General features: G+C 51.0%; 2 protein-coding genes across 3 annotated transcripts in view; both read left to right on the top strand.

Moving 5' to 3' along the window:
• Positions 1 to 17,500, top strand: part of LOC134080032 (RIMS-binding protein 2) — a 210,831-nt gene that overhangs the window by 98,127 nt on the left and 95,204 nt on the right. The window lies entirely within an intron of this gene.
• LOC134080027 (E3 ubiquitin-protein ligase RNF43) overlaps positions 1 to 17,500 on the top strand; it is an 80,940-nt gene that overhangs the window by 38,962 nt on the left and 24,478 nt on the right. For both annotated transcript variants that reach the window (XR_009939154.1, XM_062536226.1), the window contains exon 2: positions 10,457 to 10,579. Coding sequence is in view for 1 of the 2 variants with exons in the window: in XM_062536226.1 (XP_062392210.1) it covers positions 10,457 to 10,579 (123 nt within the window). In the remaining variant the exon portion in view is untranslated. The remainder of the gene's footprint in view (positions 1 to 10,456; positions 10,580 to 17,500) is intronic.

The following is a 17,500-nucleotide window of genomic DNA, read 5'->3' as shown; positions in this document are numbered from 1 at the left end:
GCTTTTTTTTAAAAAAAAAAAAAACCCGGATGCTTCCTGGTCTCTTTCAGAGCGTCGGTCCTCGGGGCGGGTGTGGGCTTTCTTGCGGCCGTCTCGTGTAACCTCATTTAACATGGCTGTGTGTGTGAGATCAATACCGGTATCAGATGGAGATAGAGGCGCACATTGTGGGGTCCGGGGCCCGTTTGGCGCCTGGGCTGCGCTCGGGGTCGCACAGCAGCGGAGGAGGAGGCAGATAGGAGATCTGACGCGCGGGCTCAGGTGGCAAAATTCCATTCCCCCCCTCCCCCTGCCCCCCCCTTTTGTGCCCGGTCTTGAGGCCTCCTCCACTGACCGGGAAAGACGAGTCCCGTGAAAAGAACAGGTGGGGGGGTTGGGGAGGGGGGAGGGAGGGAGGGAGGGGTGTGTGGGGGGTCCACTGGTCACACGCTGGACTCTGGCTGGTGCACAGTTTCAGTGCCATGTGTAAGAGTCCGTGCGTAGGACGGCTGTGTATGTGAGAACGATTCTGAAATGAGAAGATGACGGAGAGAAAAAGAGAGAGGGAGAGAGAGAGAGCGGGTGGAGTGGGATGGGTGGGGGTGAGAAAAGGGGAAAAAGGAGGGATGTTCCAGCTCATATGCTCATGCGCTCTCTTGACCTTTGACCTGGAGAGGATGAGAGGAAGGTGGCTTGTCCCGAGAGCGGAGCGTGCGGGGCCGAGTGCGCTGTAAAAGAGCCTCACCCTGTGGAAGGGGAACCATATTAAAAGCTCACTCCACAGCGCCATCATTTCGCTTTTATAAGGACGGGCATAAAAAGAGACACCTGTCTCTCGTTAAAGCCACGTAGGCTGGAAGTCCTGGCGGCTGGCAACAGTGTCATCTGCCCTGCCTCCTGCAGAAGAACCAGAAGGCACCATACCACACTTTTCTTTATTTTTTAACTCAGGGGACTTTTCTTTTCTTTTTTTTTTAACTAAGGGACTATTTTCTGGGGGACTATTTTTCTCTTTTTGCCTCAGTAGTGAGGAGGCGGCATTGGTTGAAGGAGAAAAATCGGAGCGTTAATATCAGTGTATGAATATGGAAGGATTACAACTCACTTTTGAAATTGCTGCCATGGTGTAGCGATATAGCAGCTAGCGTGAGGTGAAGTGATGGGAGATGATAGGAACAGGTTGCTCAGGGTAGAGGAGAGGGGAGGAGGAAAGAGTGGAGGAGAGGAAGAGAGGAAAGGAGGAGGAGAGGAAAGAGGTGGAAGGGGTGGGCTGGAGTCGGACTGTGCGAGTGGGAGCAGGAGGGAAGAGGGAAAATGAATGGGCAGGGAAGCAGGCAGGCAGGCAGGGCTGGTTACAGAGCAGAGTCACGACCAGGGCCCTCTCTGATCCACCCTCCACAACACTTTCCATATGTCTCGCCCTCAATGCACTCCTTCATCTCTCACTCCACTCATTCACTCACTCACTCACTCACTCTCTCTCTCTCTCTCTCTCTCTCGTGCTCGCTCTGTCTCTCTCTCGTGCTCGCTCTGTCTCTCTCTGTCTCTCTCTGGCGCTCTCTTTCTCCCTAGTGTCTTTGTTGATCAGTTTGATTTGATAGAGGGCGGCATCATGTGTGTTAAACATGTAATGCCACAGCAGAATATGCATATACATATAGTATATACATGTTCAAAACATTCAAATTTGATTTAGTAGCAATATCATAAGGAAAACAATAGAGCAGAACAGATTGAGCTACTAAATAATGCTAGTCAAGTAAATAAAAATGCTTCTGCTAGGTCTTGCTACCGCCGCTGCTACTAGCAGCACCGCCACCACCACTGCTAAGCTAAAAATGAAGGGTTTGGGTCATGAGGTTGTGGTCAAACAAGAGCCCAGGTTGTGGCAGAGAGCCACATCTACAGTACCATTCCGTCTCTCCCTCCTCGCCAGCCGAGCCTTTTTGACGTCCGTCCTCCCACTTGTCTGGGACTTTTGCCGCCTTTCGGCCGTCTGTTCGCTCCTCCGTAAATATTTGACCGCTGCTCGGAAAACCAGCACGACCAAAAAAAAAAAAAAAAAAAAACCCAGAAAAAATCCTTCCCTTCCTCTCCTCGCCTCCCCTACCTCTTAAGATGAGCCTGAGCAGGATTTTGATCAGAACTTCCTGAAGGTGGAAGGTAGGAAGTCATGAGTCACGCTTAGCAACTCCCCCTCGTCTACCTCTCGCACACACTAAAGGCCTCAAAAAAAAAAGGAGAGAGAGAAAAATGTTTGCACTAAGACTCATATATTTTAAACATGTCTGAGCGTTTCGACCTGGCCAGACGTGACTAACTATCGGCCGTGGGGTGCGGAGTGCGGGGAAAACGAGCTGAGAACTCCGCCTGACGGAGCGGGTGATGGAGGGAGAGCCGGGCGGAGGAAGTTGGAGGGGCTTTGTGTGTACATGGCCCTTGTTACTAGGAAAGAGGGATCATTGAAACACTAACAATTGCTGGGGTTGGAGAGCCTCTTACTGGTGTTGGAAGGGAAGCACGGTGTTTATCTTCACCCGCGCCTTTGAAATGGATAGTGTGAGCCCGAGGGGAGTGTGTGTGTGTGTGTGTGTGTGTGTGTGTGTGTGTGTGTGTGTACATGCACACACAAGTGCAGGGCTTTGATACGCATTGTGTTCTCTTTCGAAGGTGGGTTTACTGGTACAGTGGAAAGAATGAAGGCCGGCCACACAAAACGCACAGCTGAACCATCGCCATGGCGACAGGCGGCCCTGCTTTTGTTCACCCCCCCGCCCCCACCCCACCCCACACACACATACACACACAAGCAGCGTTGACTTTTGTCTGTAGGAATCTACACACACGACTTAATCGTTTGTTCACTCGCTCGCTCACTCCTTTTGCTTCCACTTCCTGGGTCAAGGGTCATACTGTGGTTTAAGGGGGCCATAATCCACTGCTACTCCTTCCTCTCCCTCCTCTCCTCCTCTTGATTGGGTGGTGGTGGTGGTGTTGGTGGTGTTGGTGGGGGGGGGGGGGGTCACAGAAGAACAGAGGAATTTGTGCCGACTGTACCAAACAGCTATCTGCTTATTTTCTGAAGTCACTCAGGAGGAAACCTTCCTCTCTCCCTCCCTCTCTCTCTCTCCCTCTCCATCGCTCCCTCCCTCTCCTTCTCTCTCTCTGTCCCTGTCTCTCTCTGTCCCTCTCTCTCTCTCTCTCTCTCCCTCTCTCCTTCTCTGAGCTCTCCCTAGTTTGTGCAGCACAGCGTTGCTTTTGTTGGCTCTCTGTAAAGCCTGCACTTCAGATAGCTGTGTTTGGCCAGTGTTATTGTGTCTTTTCCCTGGGAGATATTCAGGAGTGTTGCTGCAATAGGACATCTGGATCGAGCGCGGCGAGCCTTCCCTTGCATCCAGGCTTTCGAGAAAAGAACGGCTGTTCTTTTTCAGAATACATGTGCTCTCTCTCTCTCTGTGTGTGTGTGTGTGTGTGTGTGTGTGTGTTTGTGCAATTGTACGTGCATGCGTGCGCGCCCAAGTGTCCATGCATGCTGGCTTTTTTTTTTTTTTTTTGTCGTTCGCCCCGTTTTGCCTCGCCGGCCGCCTGCTAATGTTTGTTTTTACCCCCGACACTCTTGCGTGTCTGTGAATGTGTCTGTGAGCCCGTGTCTTTGTGCCTGCATTGGAATGCCCCCCCCATCTACTCCCCCCCCCCCCCTCCATGTTTGTGCCTTGCGCTGTCGTGTGTGTTTGTGCCTTGCACTGGAGTGTGTGTGTTTGTGCCTTGCGCTGGAGTGTGTGTGTTTGTGCCTTGCGCTGGCATGTGTGTTTGTGCCTTGCGCTGGAGTGTGTGTGTTTGTGCCTTGCGCTGGAGTGTGTGTGTGTGTGTGCCTTGCCCTGGAGTGTGTGTTTGAGCCTTGCGCTGGAGTGTGTGTGTTTGCGAGGCCGGGCCGTCCCACTTTTGTCCCCCCTCGGGGACGGTAGCGGGTCAGTGGTGCAGTAAAGCGTGTCCCAACCCCGGGGCTCTGGCCCAGTCCCCGTCCGGCCGGCCTCCCCTGCAGCCTCTCTCTCTCTCTCTCTCTCTCTCTCTCTCTCTGTCTCTCTCTCTCGCTCTCTCTCTCTCTCTCTCTCTCTCTCTCTCTCCCCGCGTGTGTGTGTGTGTGTGTGTGTGTGTGTGTGGGGCGAGTGTCACCAGGGGACGCTGCTCCCCCTGCTGGCCACTAGCCCGCGCAGCACCTTTTGGAGTCCCCCATGTGATCTCTCTCTCTCTCTCTCTCTCTCTCTCTCTCTCTCTCTCTCTCTCTCTCTCTCTCTCTCTCTCTCTCTCTCTCTCTCTCTCTCTCGGACACAAACAGCGCAGGTGCTCAGAATACAGGCGCTGTGGGCCAGCGTAGCGCATCTGCCCAGGTGGGCCGAGCAGGCGAGTGTGTCGGCGAGGCCGTGCAGCTTTGGCTCTCCTGACTCGGAGGATTGTTTATACACTCCAAAGTGTTTCTGAAGCTCACACAGGGAAAGTGGCTGATTTAACTTGGCTTGACTATGGAAGTTCTCCTCCTTATCCTGAATACTCCCTCCATGAGGCTACTATCTCCCCCCCCCCCCCCCGACCCCAACACACACACACACTCCAACAACATGCTTGGCCTGGACACTTTGACTGTGTGCAAGGACTTAAGATCTTGTATTTGCGTCACAGACAGTCCACTTCGTAGACCCTGTGGAGGTCTCGCTCGTCTTTATCAGACGTCAGTGAAGGGGGGGGGGGAGACGTGTGAAGCGTGTGCTCTTGGCTCTGTGTACCCTGTGATGCGAGTCCGCCGCCCCCCCCCCCCCCCCCCCCTGTCACCGAGCGCAGGACTCTCCCCCCGCGTCTCCACCGCTAACTGGACCCCGGCCGGCCGCTGACAGCGCAGACACCCAGGGGAGAAACTGGACGCGCCGGTTGTTTTGACAGCACTGAAGTGGGCTATGCCTCTTGTTCCCCGCTGCACGTCAGCCGCGTTTGCTTTTTCCAGTTTTCGATGTGTCGACGGCCTCTTGATTTTCCAGGAAGCAGCAGCCACACACACACACACACGCACTCCCCCTCCCCCAATCTGAGATCGAAGGCAGCCTGTATCTGTGGAGGGCTGTGGTTTCATTGTAAACGTCCAGGACAAGAGGCAGAAAGCGAAAGTTTGCCTCCATCGTGGTCTGAAAAGCACCACGCCTCTGCTGCTGTTGCTGCTGGATCACGACCCTCAGCTTGAGTAGCTAGCTCACGTGCACCAGCACCAGGGTAGAAACCCACACAGAGACCTCTGCATGGCGCTGTATCTCCCTAAGAGACAGCACATAAACGAGTCTTCATTGCACACACTGTGTGTGTAGGTGGCGGTGGAACAGGCCATTTGGTGGGGTAGGAGGGGTGCTTGTCCCCTGGAAACGCTGACATTGAGAACTAAAGGACCTCCCTGCTCACGGATCCTCAGCATTACTGTCAAAGCTCTCCCTCTGCACCCCCACCCACCCCACACCACCCTGACCCTGCCCCCCCCCCACCCCCCCCCCCCCACACACACACACACACACACACACACACCACCACCCTAAAGCTTTTCCCCACCCCACCACAAGCCGCTCCACTGAGAGAGGGCTTGGGTTTCTGCCCCGCAGGGCCTAGCGTTCGCATGCGACGGAGCTGAGGTTTAAATCCGCACACTCACTCGCACACACGCGCACACACACACACACACACGCACATGTACAGCGCTTCCATTCCATCTTAGCTCAACAGCAGGCTCCACATGCTCCTCTCCGTGGCCTGGGCACGCCGAGCCTGAGCTGAGTGGAGTGGAGCGGGGGTCACACGCACGTTAAACACGCGACTGGGGTCACCATTTACTGGGAAGGTGCGCTGCTAGCTGATACGGCGCAACAACTCTGGGTGACCCTGAAGTGTTTCCTGAACGTCGGCCGCTCGTAGTGGGGGAGAACGCCCGGCGTTGTTGCCTCGAGTTCTGCAAGTTCTTTTGCATGTGGTCCTCTGCTAAGTAAATTAAGGCAGAATCATTGGAAGGCAGGGCTATTGTAATCTATTGTGGCGAAGGAGGCTGAATATACCAGATGCTGGTCGAAGGATTTGCCATGGAAATGGCCGTATTATTGCGCAGGCCATTTATGACTGACAATAAAAGAGACGAGAGGCTTGAAAGCTCGGCTGCATTTTGCAGTGTCACACAACCTATGTCGTGGCAAACGCTTCAGTTTGAGCAGGAAATGCCCTATCTTTTCTCTTCTCATGTTGTTCTCTTAGTCTTTATTCCTCAGTCTCTCTCTCACACACACACACACACACACACACACACCACTACCCCTCTCCCTCTGTTCACACAGTGTGTGAGTGCTTCATACATTCTGACATACACGGACAAAGTTCACTATTGACAATTTCACAACATGCAGTAGTTGTTTTTTGGTTTTTTTTAAGTGTGTAGTTGGACAGCTATCTATGTTTGTGTACAGTTGCATGTTGGAGTGTTTTGGCGGACGCGGCCTGTCTTGGCGAAGTCGCAGGTGTCTTTCTGATTGAGCCGTCCGTCTGGCGAGCTGGGCCGGGCCACGGCGCCTGTTTGGACCCCGCTGTCTGTGCGAGGGGCCCAGCTGTGAGGCGGACGGGGGGAATGTTGACGTCTCCGCTGGAAACTGGGTCGGAACACCGGCTGGGTCCCTGGCCAAATATTTTGCTGTTGCTGGAGGGGTGGTGGTGGTGGTGGTGGTGGTGGTCGTGGGGTGTGTGTGTGTTTTCTAGCTGAAGGAAGGTGAGGGGGAGGGAGGTTGGGAGAGGATGACTTGGGTTAATCGAATTCCTCCCCCCCCGAAGAACACTCACTTGGCCGGCTCTCGGCGCCTCCGAGGGCCGAGGCCTTTGAAAGCGCTTGATCCTCTCCCTCATCAGCTCACTCTCCAGGCTCCGCCATTCAGCCACGCTGCAGGTGTGCCTGGCTAAGTAGCTTCTCCTCCCAGCTTTTAGCTTCATTTCACTTGTTCTTTCCTCCCTTCTCTCTCTCCCTCTTTCCCTCTTCCTCTTCCTCCCTCTCTGTCTTTCTCTCTCAAAAAATTGTCATCATGCGTATGCATGCTTTTCAAAAAAAAAAAAAGAAGCGAAGCTGCCTTGCAACTTGAGTGGATTTAAATTGAAGGGTAGGGAGTGATCAGAGGCGCAGGCTGCCTTTGGTTGCCTCTAACGCACACTGACACGACCGCCTGAGCCTGAGCTCCATCCTGGCAGCCGATGGAACAAGAAAGCGGCCCTCTGCCACGGCTGGCACGGGAAGAAAGGAGACCCACAGGGCAAACAGGAGGGAGAAGAAATATTGACTTCTCACCACAGCCGCTCTTTATTTTCCCTTGCTTACTGCGCCTCTGTTTGTCTTTGGGCCTGCGAGATTCTTGCCTTTGAGTATTTTTGGGGGCCGACTGTGATTGAACCGGAGAGGAATGCCTTTCATCGTGGGCTCCAAAACGGATGGAGAGGGACAGAGAGAGAGAGAGAGAGCGAGAGAGAGAGCGAGCTTGTTGGTTGGCGAGTCTTAACAGATATATAGAACGGTGGAATTGACCATTGTTAGCACTGACAAGGAGGGAGGGACGGGGTGCAAGTGTTTGCGCGCGCCGCGGTTTCTGCTCCCTGTGAAAACGGAGACTCAGTGATTTTTGGTTCCCAGGGCTCCCAGTCCCCCCTCCACCCTTGAAAAGCCGAATGAAGATGGTTCTTTTGGGGTCAGTGCTGCCTGCCCACACGGTTTATTTTCGTCCACAGCCATCTCGCCCCTCACTTTTCGGAGACAAAAATACAAGTGAGGGATTATGGACAATGTTCCCTTTCTCTAGATTCTAAGTGGGTTTGGCATATACTTATGTTGGCACACCGAGGGAAAAAAAAGATAATGATTAGTCTTGGTAGGATTTCTAAACAAAAACGTCTTAGTTGGTCTGAAGTCAATACATGTATAATCAGTAAATGGCAGCTTGAAGTCAGTCTGAGTTTAGCACATCGGGCTTAGCTTGCCTTGAGTCACTCATTAAAATAGGCGGTCCATTCAAAAGGGCTCTTTATGTGTAGTCGTGAAACAAGCGTCTAAATTGATGCAGACTGGACGTAAACCAGATAACATTTGTGCATTAGCCACAGACTGCCATGCAGCCCTGAAGGACACAGTTTTGGATTGGTTAGTGACTGATGAGAAACATTAAAGAAAAACATTAAAAACATTTAAAGATAAAGAGCATTTGTTAAAAACCCAGATTTTATACACATCATACAACAGTATTTTGCTATACTATATTTAATATATTAAAGTATATTAACTGTATTAACTATACTTAAGGGGCTTCTCACTCCCCCCTTCAATATGTATAGGTATATTCGCTCTGTTTTTTTTGGGTTTTTTTTGTAACAATACTGTAATTTCCTGACTGTTAACCAAGGTTTAAACATTGATCTCAAATTTCTTCAGCAATGAGGCTATAGATGGGACTGCAGTTGATTTCTTCATTCTTCTTTATGATTAAAGTACAATATGAATCTGATTCAGATTCAATGGGCTATTGGGCACTTTGGTTTATACGTGGGTGCAGTTAATTGTTTTGTTTTTTTAAATTGCATAAAACACTGTCATGCGGTTTATACACAATGCGGCTAATAATACATGGGAAGTTACTGTAAGCTAACGACACTGGCTGTGAATAGTCCTGTTCTTCTTCACGGGGGTCTTGGGTGTCTGTGAGACTTCAGCACACTGTGGTGGTCAGTTGAGGGAGACGTGACTCTGAGCAGGGGCCATTAGTAGCTTGGGTCCTGCTCGCTGGTCAGATGTGGACGTAGCATAGCATAGCTGGGCCGTGGCACTGGCACTGGCTCCAGTTCAGAGATAAAGGAGTCTGGAGTCTCTCTGGCCCAAACCAAACAGGCTCCTTATTGTTCCACAAAAAAAGGGTAAATACCGTACGTCGCTCACACTTTGCTGATGTTTATGTTGAATGTTTTTAAAATTACTCAGTACTTCTATCAGCTGCCAACCTTACTCCACCCTACCCGACCCCACCCCACCCCAACCCCCCTGAGTTTGTTGGAGTGGCCAGGACCATCTCATGCATTCATGGCACAAGGCAGTTGTTGAAGTTGTTGTTTTGTATTGGCCTTTGTTGCTTTTCCCCAGTTGCCTCCCGCCACCCCCCCCCCCCACCCTCTCCCCCTGCCGTGCCCGGCGGGCGCTCGCTCGCTAGGCCTGCGTGACCGCTGACATCAGTGCCCCCGGATGGGGTGCCAGCGGATGATGTCACCCGCCCCTGGGTCTGTTTCAACTGCGGGATTTCCACTGCCTGACATCAGCAGGGGTGGGGTCAGGGTGGAGTGGGGTGGGGTGGGGTGGGGGGGTGTCCCATGCACGTCTATGCCCAACCACACACAGGGCGTGTCAGTCTGGGACCCAGGAAGGGACGAGACCACCCCAATGCATTCTGGGAGAATAAAACACACAGAAAAGCGCATCGCTTTGGAACTGGGTAGAAACTCATGGGTCTCCTATGGCAACCAGGGCATGGTGGCGTAGATAGTTTGACTGTCTGACAAAGACTGAGCCCTCAACCACACGGCCAGTGCTCTCCAGCGTTAAGTTCTGGTTTATGTAAAGGGGGTTATTTGTCTTGAGGCGTTTGGTTTGACCTCGATGTTTGGTCTTTGTGGAGTCTAGCCCTCACTGTGCTTGGGGTTTTGCATCACCTTTATGCTCTCTGCGTTTTTGCATCTGCGTGCGTGTGTGTGTGCGTGTGTGTATGACAGAGAGAGAGAGAGAGAGAGAGAGAGAGAGAGAGAGAGAGAGAGAGAGAGAGAGAGTTAGTGCGAATGAGGGAGAGAGAAAGACGGAGGGAGAAAGAAAGAGGTCTTTAGCACCTGTCATCTTTATAGGAAATGGGAGGGTTTTTTTTCACTTACTTTTTTTCACGTCTTTGATAAGCCGCCTATTAGTCAAATATGCACCCACATGTTCAGGAAGAGACGTGTATCACACAGGAGACATCAGAGAGATGGGAATTCTGTCACACACACACACAGAGATACTATGTGCATATGTACACACACAAACACCCACATCATTCACTCACAGCTGAGTGTTGTTATTTCACTTCCACATTGAAATTACAGTTCACTAGAAGTGACGCTGAACAAGTCAATTTGAGTTTGAAAGATCCCGACTCCACTGGAATAGTTCTATGAACGCCACTGTATGGGACATGAGTTGAGTTCTACTGCTTTAACAATGATTGTAGGTACAGTATAATAAGCAGTGATGATCTGACTGACTCCTAACAACATGTCTCTATTGTTTTTTTCCCTTCCCTCTCTGTCTCTCTCTCTATCATTCATTCTCTCTATCTCTCTTCCATTCTCTCTCTCTCTCTACCATTCTTTCTCTATCTCTCTTCCATTCTTTCTCTCTCTCTCTACCATCCAGTCCCACCCTTTGTCTCTGTGCAACACCAGTGAGGATGAGCGCCCGGAGAGCAACTTCATCAGCATCGTCAAGCTGGAGAGCCCCGAGCGCAATGTGCACCACTGCCTGCCGCTGCTGGACAAGGTACGTCTGTCCACTCTCCTCTCCGCTAACTCTCCGCCTCACCTCGCCTCTGCTGTCCTGTGCGCTCCTGGAGGGAGGCCTGACAGATAAAAACAAACATCTACAGAATTATTATTTATTTTTTTTTTTTTTGTCAGAGGTTGTCCCCAATGTTGAGAGATCTTCTTTGTTGGGCCCAATCCAGAGGTATTACCCGCTCAATGGTGTTTTTTGCCCCCAACGGCACCTTCCAGGCAGCACAGCCTAAAAGGCACTACCTTTACCATATTCCTAACCCTAACCCCCTCAACCCTCATCCTACCCCTAAACTGAGGGGAGTAGTGCCTTGAAGGCAGCACTGCCTGGAAGGCACCATTGAGGGCAAATAATACCAAAGACCATATTACCCACACTGTTCAAAACAGAGGAGATATTTTTTTGGCCCTGGCTTTGGCCTCCGTCATGCCTCTGGGTGGAGGGAGGGTGGGAGGGTGGGAGGGTTAGCAGCCAGGGGAAGAGTGCTGGCCCTTGGGGCTGCTTGGAAGGCAGGCCAGGGTCAGCTCCAGTGCTGCCGCCCCTGGCAGGCCAGGGGGCTTCCTGCGGGAGGGGGTTGGGGGGGTGGGGGGCGGGGGGTGATCCGAGGGGGGGGGGGGGGGTGGGAGTGAGGAGTGTTTCTTGGCGCTGGATGTGAGAGAGATCAGTGAGACAGCTGTCACTTGAGTCATACTGGCCAGAGAACGGAGGGAGAGAGAGAGAGAGAGAGAGGGAGGGAGAGAGCGAGAGAGAAGAGAGAGGAAGAGAGAGAGAGAGAGCCAGCCAGTCAGCCAGCTGCTGTTTCTGGTGTCTTCTGTTTCAGATAAAACAACAACAAAAAAAAGAGAGAGAGTTGAAAGGTCAGGTTTGGAGGTGTGATAGTGAGGTCGTCCGAGTGGGCTGTATGTATTTATTGCTCGGCTCCAGCACGGACTCCAGGCTCCAGCACGGCCTCGGCTCCAGCACGGCTTTGACTCGTTTGGGAAGCGTCTGGCCGAGCTGGCGGAGGGGAAAAGTTCAACAGCGTGTGTGTGTTGTTTGCTGTGTGCGAAGGCAGGTTTTGTACGGTACTTCACGTGTTGACAAGACTAAGTGACGGTGTCTGGCCAAAACCAAAGGCATGTGCAGAATCTCACTCCCAAACTGGGCCAGCCGCTTCAGGTGCTAGCGGGGACTGGGAGTGTTTTGTGCGGGAGGCCTGGTTTATCGGTGAACAAGCGCAAGATATTAAAAGCAACACTTTGTTGATCCCTAAACACAGTGTGGTTGTGGCCCTTTTAGGATGAAACGTCTGCCATCATGAGAATGTTGGCTAGCCTTGGTGAGTCTGAGCTATATTAAACAACAAAGGAAATCGTTTCAAACCACACGGTATTCCAAGTATGTGGTTTAGTGATGATGAACCTAGCTAAGTTAACCGAAGTGGTAAACCTTCTAATAGAGAAACCCCAGGGCTGCATTCTGCTAGCAAAACAAAACCATTAGGGCCCTTTTATTAGGTGGTTTATCGCCAAACCACGTTCTTCAATGGCAATATCAGGACTGCAAAATGATGCATGTTTGAATCAGAATCAGATAGATAGATTGATAGATACAGTACTTTATTGATCCCCATGGGGAAATTCAAGAATCAGCTTTATTGGGCAGGTTTGCGTAAACAAAAAAGGAATTTGACTCCGGTTAATCCTTACTTTCAAAGTACAACACTCAACAAGACAAATTAGTAATGCATTGCACATGCTTTACAGTCCACTTAAACTGCATGTCAGGTTCGTCAGCATCTTATTTGACCGCTTGTGTTTTCTGCACTGTGTCTGTCTCGTCCTGCTTTATCACGGCGCTCATTTGAAACCTATAGATAAATGGCCAACCACAGAGGCTTTGCCCTGGGCCCAGAATAGTCCCCGGCCGGCCACCAAACAGAATGCAGCTTGCCGCCGAGGCGTATAGAGTTTCCTTTGTTTGAGTTTTGGTTTTCCGCGACGGGTCCCATCCCTGCCATCTCCGCTCATCCCAAGGACACACTGGATTCCTCCTCTGATTTGTGGTCGGCCGGGTTTCTCTCTTTCTCTCTTTCTTTCTTTCCCCTCCGCGGGGATTGGAAAGGGCTCTGGAGGCCTCTGGCCTCGCGACACAAAAACATTCAATTACAATCAGCCAGGCCTGTAGTCCCGTAGGATCTCGGAGAGGGGGGGGGGTCCGGCTCTGGGCAAACATTTGGATTCCCTTAAATCTCGCTGTGAGACAATGGCCAGGGCTAGACTAAACTGCTCCGAGTCGAGCAATTGCTCAATCTCTTGTTGCTTAGAGCTCGTCTGGCCATTTCAGCACTGTTAAGCTTCCATGGCGTGACCTAAGCTGACCGGATGAGTAAACACGACAATCTTATGATGTACCGTTGTGTCTACACAGGAGTGACGACATTTCACGTTAGATTTTGGCCATCTCTTTTATGGTCGCAGACTGACCCATGTTAACGTAGACATTCTTGTCCAGCTAGAAATATCGTATGCATCCATTTGTTTACTGTAGCGATATACAGTAAACACTGAAAGGGATATACCGCACGCTGTACGTGACGCTGTTTATTTAAAACATTCCTGGACTTGTAGCCTTGCATCAGTCCTCGCCACATCAGAGCGCTTACCTTAACGCTCGATTCGGAGGAGAAATGAGAACCACCAGGGAGAGCTTTTGCCATCTTGGCAGTGCCCGGCTGGGAGCCGCTCTCTCTGCGGCCTGGTGACGATGTCTGTGTGGCGCCATATCTGATCCCCCCTCGCAGACACGCAGCTTGGCATCCGAGACGTTGCCAACCCTCCATCGCTCTGGAACGCGACTGGAATGACAACCGACTTCCAAATATTTACTCCAAGAGCCTCTCTTTGAGCGCATCTCCCAAGACTCCAAATTCGCTCAGCCCAAATATATATCTTTGGTCTGAATCGATCCAAAAAGGAATCGATAGTTTGTTTTTGTCAGTTGTTTAGGATACAGAAGATAAGTGCATGGTGGAGTCTGTGTTGTAATTATAGCAGCTAACTTTGAAGGAGGAAAAGATCCATGCCAGCCTCCTTTAGCAAACAGCTAATCCACAAAAGCTCCCATCTTTTCTACTTGCCTGAGAAGAATGGCAGAGCATGTCTCTTTTTGAAAACATGGCTCTGAGTGAGAAGAATGATCGGGGAGGCTTGACCCATGTCTCAACTTGTTGGGTTCCTTTACAGTACGTTTCGTATTGATGCTCCCCCTTGTGAGATGAAAGGGGGCAATGGCCTCGGCATAATCCTGTTTTGCTTTTGAAATGAGAATGGAAAAAGGAAAGTGAAAAATATGCAAGGACTGAGTGGTCTGTGTGTTTGTGCGTGTGTGTCTTTGTGTGTCTGTTTGTGTCTGCATTTGTGAGAGAGGGAGTACGAGTGTGTGATCTGCATGTGATCTGTGTATGTGTGTGTGTGTGTGTGTGTGTGTGTGTGTGTGTGTGTTTCTAAGCTTTACAAGCTGTTGCTTGATGTTTTACAGATTTTGATTACAGTGACATCTTGTTTAGGGGCGGAGGACTAGAAAATGATATGCCCAAAGGCTGCTCTCTGTGTGTGTGTGTGTGTGTGTGTGTGTGTGTGTGTCTGTCTCCATGTCCATTGATCTGTAAGCATGTTGAGGAAGGCATCAGAAGAGTCACAGACTAGTCACAGGAAGTGTTAGAAAAGGGGAAATCCGTAGAAAGAGGAATAAATCTGGCTTCTGTAGAAACCGTTTTTGTCCTCTTTCTTTGATGATGTTTGCGTGTGCGTGTGTTTGTCTCTGTCTGTCTGTGTGTGTCTGTGTGTGAGTGCTCCAAGGGAGTGTGATTGCAGCGTTGTTGACCGTAGATTTCTCCTGTGTGGCTTTTTCAACCCCCCCCCCCCCCCCCCCCCCTCTCTCTCTCTCTGACTCGAGTGGACACTGGAAATATGTCTACCTGTTTTTTTTTTTTTTGCTCTTCCTCGTAAGAGAGGCTAAATCTTGTTGGAGGCGTTTCAGGAACAAGGGCCGGGGAACATCTGGAAAACGACCTCAGCGAAACGAACGCAGAGGCTTTTGGAAGGGCAGATGCAAAAAGCAGCGTACACATAAAAGTTGTCATTTTGCAATGAACTCTCCCGAACGCTCCTCGACGACACCACACAAACCATTATTTGAAACCCTCTTGTAAGCCAAAGCATCTCGCTGTACCGGGTCCAGACAATATCCTTCAGTAAAGTGCTCTTGAACGCTTTGTGGAAGGACTCGAGACGGAGTGGACATGTGTGCTCGCTGGCCCGGACTTCTGGGAGATTTTTTTTTTGGTGCACTGGACCACCATCTTCCAACGCTTCTGCTTGCCTGCGCAATGCTTTTTCCCTCTTGTCCTCTTTCAATCTCTCTCTCTTCCTCTCTGAGTTTTTGCCAGAGTGCTTTTATGCACCTTGAGTTCCCTTTTAAAAGCTTTGAAGCGTGCCCAAGACAACAGAGAGAAGAGAGGATCCTGCGAAGGCCTAAAAAGACTTTATTTCTCAGTAACGACAAATGATGAAAACCTCTCCTCATTTTCTCTCTCTCTCTCTCTCTCTCTCTCTCTCTCTCTCTCTCTCTCTCTTCTCCCCTCTCTGTCTTTGGTTAAGCGGGTTTGTGGTGTCGGTGTCTGACTCAACAGCTTTTGCCCATCTGGCAACATGTGGGTTTCCGATTCTGTCTGTTTGTCTGTCTTAAAACAGGTGGGACACGCCAGTTTGCCATTTTGTCATTTTGTGTTATTTTGTTTTGCTTTGGTTTATAGCACTTCCGCACATTATGAACGAGTGTCAGCATAGTGACTGCGTATAGCGCCTGTGATGTGATTTCCTGTGATGGTCAAACACGCACGCACACACACACACACACACACGCGCACACACACACACACACACACACACACACACACACACACACACACAATCCAACTCTCCAATCCCTCACGATCTCAAGGACCAATCGTCTCCGATGTGAGTCTGGCCCTGACCTGGTGATGATCTGGATACACACTTTCTCTCTGTCACACACACACACACACACACACACACACGTTTCCCTTGGGTGTTTGCGCCAGCATGTGTTTTGTGGATCTGTCCTGCTTGCTGATGGGCCATGTTATGCGTTGTGATCGCAGTGTGAGCGCTGAAGGCAGCGCATACTCTATAAGCTCCCTCCTGAGCCCTAATGAAAAGCACCCTGGACACACTGAAGCTCTCTTAGAAACCCTCTGTCTCTCTTTCTTCCCTTTCTCTATTTCAAATCATTCTCTCTCTCTCTCTCTCTCCCTCTTTCTCTCTCTCTTCCCTTTCTCTATTTCAAATCATTCTCTCTCTCTCTCCCTCTCTAACTCTCCCTCTCTCAGTCTGTCATGGAATATATTTATTCCATCTCACAGCAAGTAAGGGACGACCACCTCCACAGCTACGTGCTCCACAGCCTATGGACTTTGCCAGTACACTCAGCGTGGGTCTTTGGCGTATGGAGCGGCTGTAGCTCTCCTCCACCTCCTCCTCCTCTTCCTCCTCCAGCTCCACCTCCTCGTCCTCCTCCTCCTCCTCCTCCTCCACCTCCACCTCCTCGTCCTCCTCCTCCTCCTCCTCCACCTCCACCTCCTCCTCCTCCTCCTCCTCCTCCTCCTCCTCCTCCTCCTCCTCGTGTGCTCAGGCTGCTCCAGGGCCTCAGGCCTCCACCTGTCACACTGGAGAGAACGAACATGACGCCGTCTCACGTGACCACAGACCCACTGCTGACAGTGCTGTTAATGAAGTCTTTCTTTCTTTGTTTCTCTTGCGTCTTTCTCTCTTTTTTCTTTCTCTATCTCTGCATACTTTGCAGAGATAGAGTCCCTCTCTTGTCCATCTCTATGGCTGTTGTGTCCATCTCTATGGCACGGTGGGTCCTCGGTGCTCTGCTGTGTTTTCGCCGAAGGCTCTTGTTTTGGGTCCTGCTGTGCTGACGAAGCCCAAACACACTGGTCCTCAATCTGCCGTTCCCAGGGTGCCTCTGTGTCGGTCTGTCTGACTGGCTTTGTCTCTTCGTATGTTTGTCTGCCTGTTCTGTCTCTCTGTCTCTTTTTCTGTCTCTCTCTCTGGCTTTGTCTGTCTGTCTATCTGCCTGTCTCTCTCTCTGTCTGTCTGCCTGCTTCTGTGTCTGTCTGCCTGTCCCTCTGCCTGTCCCTCTGCCTGTCCCTCTGTCTGTCTCTCTGGCTTTGTCTCTTGTCTGTCTGTTTGTCTTGCCTGTCTCTCTGTCTGTCTGTCAGCGAGTCCTTCAGCTCACACTTCTGCACCGCCATCACCAAACACCAAAACGAGCTTCTCACTCTGCCCCCACCCCCCCGAGAGACGGTTTTGGTCTCTGGTTTTGCCGCCGCAGGAGGGCCGGCTGGAGCGAGCGAGTCCCCGGCGGCGGTCGTGTCAGTCGGGCGCGCGGGTCGCTCGCTCAGCCGCCACAGCGCTTGGCTCCCGGCAGCATGGTAGCAATTTTGACATCAGCAATTTGTATTTAGCGTCCAGGCATTGTAAAAATATGATGGCTATGACCTCAAGACAATTTATAACTCGAGCGCGAGCATCCAAGATCCAAATGACAGGACTGTCAGAAAGCCTCGCAGCAGCCCGTTCATCTCAAGTGGACGTTTTCTGCTGAACACTTAATGAGAAACATGAATTGTGCAGCACGGCTGGGTCTGACTATTGTCAGCACATTAAACTGCTCGTTTGTGTGTGTGGGTGTGTGTGTGGGTGTGAGTGGGTGAATGTGTGCGACTGCGTGCATTCTTTTGTTTGTGTGTGTGTGTGTCTGTCTGTTTCTGTCTCTGCATAATGCTTCTGTGTGTGTCCCCTAGACTAGAGTATGTTTGCATATGTGTATGAGAGA

The sequence above is a fragment of the Sardina pilchardus genome, chromosome 5 (assembly GCF_963854185.1).
Source record: "Sardina pilchardus chromosome 5, fSarPil1.1, whole genome shotgun sequence".
Lineage (NCBI taxonomy): Eukaryota > Metazoa > Chordata > Actinopteri > Clupeiformes > Clupeidae > Sardina > Sardina pilchardus.
Note: the sequence above shows the minus strand (reverse complement) of the source record. Positions and strands in the feature narration are given on the sequence as shown.